The sequence below is a fragment of the Scyliorhinus torazame genome, chromosome 9, assembly GCF_047496885.1.
Source record: "Scyliorhinus torazame isolate Kashiwa2021f chromosome 9, sScyTor2.1, whole genome shotgun sequence".
Lineage (NCBI taxonomy): Eukaryota > Metazoa > Chordata > Chondrichthyes > Carcharhiniformes > Scyliorhinidae > Scyliorhinus > Scyliorhinus torazame.
Window position 1 is genome coordinate 13,080,417 of NC_092715.1, and position 6,000 is coordinate 13,086,416.

General features: G+C 56.3%; 1 protein-coding gene across 1 annotated transcript in view; it reads right to left on the reverse strand.

Annotated features, from left to right (window-relative positions):
* The window catches only part of LOC140429066 (prostaglandin E2 receptor EP4 subtype-like), a 69,663-nt gene extending 64,420 nt beyond the window's left edge, over positions 1–5,243 (reverse strand). Inside the window, exon 1 of the mRNA XM_072515608.1 lies at positions 4,242–5,243. Within this exon, the coding sequence (XP_072371709.1) occupies positions 4,242–5,171 (930 nt within the window). The 5' untranslated portion in view covers positions 5,172–5,243. The remainder of the gene's footprint in view (positions 1–4,241) is intronic.
* Positions 5,244–6,000: the final 757 nt, after the last annotated feature.

Consider the following 6,000-nt stretch of genomic DNA (forward strand, 5'->3'; position numbering starts at 1 on the left):
GGACCGAGGGTGCAGAATGCTGAGGGACCGAGGGTGCAGAATGCTGAAGGACCGAGGGTGCAGAATGCTGAGGGACCGAGGGTGCAGAATGCTGAGGGACCGAGGGACTGCAGAATGCTGAGGGACAGAGGATACAGAATGCTGAGGGACCGAGGGTGCAGAAAGCTGAGGGACCGAGGGACTGCAGAATGCTGAGGGACAGAGGATGCCGAATGCTGAGGGACCGAGGGTGCAGAATGCTGAGGGACCGAGGGTGCAGAATGCTGAGGGACAGAGGGTGCAGAATGCTGAAGGACAGAGGGTGCAGAATGCTGAGGGACAGAGGGTGCAGAATGCTGAGGGACCGAGGGACTGCAGAATGCTGAGGGACCGAGGGTGCAGAATGCTGAGGGACCGAGGGACTGCAGAATGCTGAGGGACCGAGGGTGCAGAATGCTGAGGGACCGAGGGTGCAGAATGCTGAAGGACCGAGGGTGCAGAATGCTGAGGGACCGAGGGACTGCAGAAAGCTGAGGGACCGAGGGTGCAGAATGCTGAGGGACAGAGGGTGCAGAATGCAGAGGGACCGAGGGTGCAGAATGCTGAGGGACCGAGGGTGCAGAAAGCTGAGGGACCGAGGGTGCAGAATGCTGAGGGACCGAGGGTGCAGAATGCTGAGGGACCGAGGGTGCAGAAAGCTGAGGGACAGAGGGTGCAGAATGCTGAGGGACAGAGGGTGCAGAATGCTGAGGGACGAGCGACTGCAGAATGCTGAGGGGCCGAGGGTGCAGAATGCTGAGGGATCGAGGGTGCAGAATGCTGAGGGACCGAGGGTGCAGAATGCTGAGGGACAGAGGGTGCAGAATGCTGAGGGACAGAGGGTGCAGAAAGCTGAGGGACCGAGGGTGCAGAATGCTGAGGGACAGAGGGTGCAGAATGCTGAGGGACAGAGGGTGCAGAATGCTGAGGGACAGAGGGTGCAGAATGCTGAGGGACCGAGGGACTGCAGAATGCTGAGGGACCGAGGGTGCAGAATGCTGAGGGACCGAGGGTGCAGAATGCTGAGGGAAAGAGGGTGCAGAATGCTGAGGGACCGAGGGTGCAGAAAACTGAGGGACCAAGGGTGCAGAATGCTGAGGGACCGAGGGTGCAGAATGGTGAGGGACCGAGGGACTGCAGAATGCTGAGGGACCGAGGGTGCAGAATGCTGAGGACCGAGGGACTGCAGAAAGCTGAGGGACCGAGGGTGCAGAAAGCTGAGGGACAGAGGGTGCAGAATGCTGAGGGACCGAGGGTGCAGAATGCTGAGGGACAGAGGGTGCAGAATGCTGAGTGACCGAGGGTGCAGAAAGCTGAGGGACCGAGGGTGCAGAATGCTGAGGGACAGAGGGTGCAGAATGCTGAGGGACCGAGGGTGCAGAATGCTGAAGGACAGAGGGTGCAGAATGCTGAGGGACCGAGGGTGCAGAAAGCTGAGGGACCGAGGGTGCAGAATGCTGAGGGACAGAGGGTGCAGAATGCTGAGGGACCGAGGGACTGCAGAAAGCTGAGGGACCGAGGGTGCAGAATGCTGAGGGACCGAGGGTGCAGAATGCTGAGGGACCGAGGGTGCAGAATGCTGAGGGACCGAGGGTGCAGAAAGCTGAGGGACAGAGGCTGCAGAATGCTGGAGGACCGAGGGACTGCAGAATGCTGAGGGACAGAGGGTGCAGAATGCTGAGGGACCGAGGGTGCAGAATGCTGAGGGACAGAGGGTGCAGAATGCTGAGGGACCGAGGGTGCAGAATGCTGAGGGACCAAGGGTGCAGAATGCTGAGGGACCGAGGGACTGCAGAATGCTGAGGGACAGAGGGTGCAGAATGCTGAGGGACCGAGGGTGCAGAATGCTGAGGGACCGAGGGTGCAGAATGCTGAGGGACAGAGGGTGCAGAATGCTGAGGGGCCGAGGGTGCAGAATGCTGAGGGACAGAGGGTGCAGAATGCTGAGGGACAGAGGGTGCAGAATGCTGAGGGACAGAGGGTGCAGAAAGCTGAGGGACAGAGGGTGCAGAATGCTGAGGGACCGAGGGACTGCAGAATGCTGAGGGACAGAGGGTGCAGAATGCTGAGGGACAGAGGGTGCAGAATGCTGAGGGACCGAGGGACTGCAGAATGCTGAGGGACAGAGGGTGCAGAATGCTGAGGGACAGAGGGTGCAGAATGCTGAGGGACCGAGGGTGCAGAATGCTGAGGGACCGAGGTTGCAGAATGCTGAGGGACAGAGGGTGCAGAATGCTGAGGGACCGAGGGCACATAATTAAGAAGCGAGTTGGGGAAAGGAAGGTTCTGCTGCCAGATTCCATCGTAACTTTCCAAAGAGAAATGAGTAAATACGTGAATGTGGAAATATCTCCAGGGCCATCGGGAAAGGGAGGGTGGGAGGGGTCGAATGGTCTGTCCCTGTGCTGTGGCTCGGCGACACTTGGGGGTTGAGTTCACACCGATTTCACCACGTTGCGACGGCAAGAGATTGTGGAAAACTCCTCTCCCACTGCTTCAATAAAGGAGCAATTGTACCGAAGGAATCAAACACGTTAAGGCTGTGCGCAGGGGAAATACTTCATATTCGGGCGTGTCATGGGTACACATCTCCAACCACCACCGTTAACGACTGATGGGTCTTTAAGATTAGGAAAGCATTTCAATTGGGTAGATAGCGAGATGTTTCCACTAGCAGAGGCTGCGGAAATAGATAATCCCATAAATCCAATCGGAATTTCCGACAGAGTACGTGGAGTCTGTGAGCCAGGGAGCGGTTGAGATGGATAACCGAGAGTTCTGAAGGAAAAGCTACATGAAGGCATTTACTGAGAGGGCGAACTGGGAGCAGGCTGGGAGGAATGCCCGCAGTGACCAGCATAGCAACATAAGAACTAGGAGTCGGCCATCTGGCCCCTCGAGCCTGCTCCGCCATTCAATGAGATCATGGCTGATCTTTTGTGGACTCAGCTCCACTTTCCGGCCCGAACACCATAACCCTTAATCCCTTTATTCTTCAAAAAACTATCTATCTTTATCTTAAAAACATCCAACAAGATCGCCTCAACTGCTTCACTGGGCAAGGAATTCCACAGATTCACAACCCTTTGGGTGAAGAAGTTCCTCCTAAACTCGGTCCTAAATCTACTTCCCCTTATTTTGAGACTATGCCCCCTAGTTATGCTTTCACCAGCCAGTGGAAACAACCTGCCCGCATCTATCCTATCGATTTCTTTCCAACGCCAGGTCACTGTCTGTGTGGAGTCTATTACGTGAATTGGACATTCTGAATTCTCACTCCGTGTACACGAACAGGCGCAGGAATCTGGCGACTAGGAGCTTTTCACAGTAACTTCATTGCAGTGTTAATGTAAGCCTACTTGTGACAATAATAAAGATTATTATTATTCCTATCTGACCAGTTGGGCTGAATGGCCTATTTGTGTGTGTGTCTCTCTCTCACTCTGTGTCTCTCTCTCTCTCTGACTGCTCTCTCTGTGTCTGTGTGTGTCTCACTCTCTCTCTCTCTCTCTCTCTGTCTGTGTGTGTGTGTCTCTCTCTGTCTGTGTGTGTGTCTCTCTCTCTGTGTGTGTGTGTCTCTCTCTGTGTCTGTGTGTGTGTCTCACTCTCTGTGTCTGTGTGTGTGTCTCTCTCTGTGTCTGTGTGTGTGTCTCACTCTCTCTCTGTGTCTGTGTCTCTCTCTGTGTCTGTGTGTGTCTCACTCTCTGTGTCTGTGTGTGTGTCTCTCTCTGTGTCTGTGTGTGTCTCTCTCTCTGTGTCTGTGTGTGTGTCTCACTCTCTGTGTCTGTGTGTGTGTCTCTCTCTCTCTCTGTCTGGGTGGGTCTCTCTGTGTCTGTGTGTGTCTCTCTCTCTGTGTCTGTGTGTGTGTCTCACTCTCTGTGTCTGTGTGTGTGTCTCTCTCTCTCTCTGTCTGGGTGGGTCTCTCTGTGTCTGTGTGTGTGTCTCACTCTCTCTCTGTGTCTGTGTGTGTATGTGTCTCTCTCGCGGTGTCTGTCTTTCTCCCTGTGTGTGTGTGTGTGTGTCTCTCTCTCTCTCTGTCTGGGTGGGTCTCTCTGTGTCTGTGTGTGTGTCTCACTCTCTCTCTGTGTCTGTGTGTGTGTGTGTCTCTCTCTCTCCCTCTCTGCCTGGGTGGGTCTCTCTGTGTCTGTGTGTGTGTCTCTCTCTCTGTGTCTGGGTAGGTGTCTCTCTCTGGGTGGGTGTGAAGCTGAGTGTCAGGGACTCACCACTAGTGGGATGGAGCAGGTCAGGACCACAGCCGAGGTGGCAATCAGCAGGATGACCATCTGGATCTCGGCGCCGGCCAAGCGGCGGAAGCTCCGGCGGCGACGCAGTTCCCGCTGGCGGGGGTCGGTGCCCAGCGAGGTGCGGCGGATGAACTGGCGGTGCATGCGGAGCAAGGCGGCGATCACCAGCACGTTGCAGATGACGGTGAGCAGGATGAGGAAGGAGCTGAAGCCGGCGTACATGTAGGAGAAGGCGGCGTGGCGAGGCTCCAGGGTCTGCCAGTCGATGAAGCACCAGGTTTGGGGGAACTGCTTGATGGTCTTACCCAGGCCCAGACTGGGCAGGGCACAGAAGAGGGTGTTGGCCAGGTAGATGGTGAAGAGGGTGATGCCAGCCAGCCTCTTGTCCACATAGTGGCTGTAGAAATAGGCGTGATTGATGGCCAGGTACCTCTCGATGGACATGGCACAGATGATGCTGAGGCCCGACGTGCCGAAGAAGAGGAGGACGAAGGAGACGTACTCGCAGAGAGCCCCGTCCCCGGGCCAGTTACCCCTCACATAGGTGATGATGGTGATCGGGCTGACCAGGCAGGTGCCCAGCAGGTCAGTGACTGCCAGCCCACACACCAGTGTGTAGAAAGTGGTCTCCTTCTGCTCCTTGCGTGACTTGCACAGCACCACGATCGCAATCAGGTTCCCCACCACCCCAAAGACAAACATCACTGTGGGGATAGCAGGGAATTCCTTCACACTGCTGCCGCTGCTGGTCAGATTGACAGCTCCAGTGCCATTCAGCCCATCCATCCTGCCAACCTCCCTCCAGATCTCACACCGGGCTATTTCAGAACCGCCCCCCCTGGTCCTGTCCACACTCTGGGAGAGGCTGCCTCCTGTTGTCACTCTGACAATCTCAACCTCGCCTTTCATCAACTCCTCTGGGACAATCCTCTCCCGGGATGGGGGACCTCTCCCCCCCCCCCCCCCCCCTTCCCAACTTTCAGCACAGTAAAGGAGAGAGCAGAATAGGGTTCAGGCAATTCAGGGGGGTGGGGGGGGTTGAGGTTAATGGGGGTGGGTGGGGGGTAGGGGAGAGGTGGGGGGGGGGTGATGTTAATGAGGGGGGTGAGGTTGCTGAGACAGTCAAGGGGGGTGGGGGGGGCTTTGCAAGGGTGAGCAAGAGATGTCCGTCACACTACAGACTTGGGTGGGGTGCTCTTTCCAGGGGCGGGTGCAGAGTCGATGGGCCGAATGGCCTTCCTGTGCAATGTAAATTGGATGATTCTATGCTGCGCGGCTCGCAGGGCGATGCACCCCCAGGTTGATGAAGACATAGCCCATGGGATCTTCCTGTTCCTTCACAGCCAGGACTGACTCTGCTGTTTCTTCATTGCTGCTCTCTCCTCTCTCTGTCTCCTCTCTCCCAATATGTCCACACTGCAGCCTCTCAGTATTTCCAAGCTGCCTGTCTGCTGTCCGTATTGAGAGATGTTGTTGGCAGAGTGCTCAGTGTCTCCCACTCTACAGCCTCCCTCTCTAAGGTGCTGCCAATAGGTGCGGAGTCCGTGGTATTTCCCCACTCTGCAGCCTCCCTCTCTCTCTCCAGTAGCTGCGGAGTCCGTGGTCTTTACCAATCTGCAACCTCTCTCTCTCTGAGATTCTGACAGCTTCGCGCTTGTAGTCCCACTAGCTCCAAACTCTGCCCCCCTGTCTCTATTGGCTCAGCTTGCTGGCTACATTCACGCTGGGTCCTAGAACC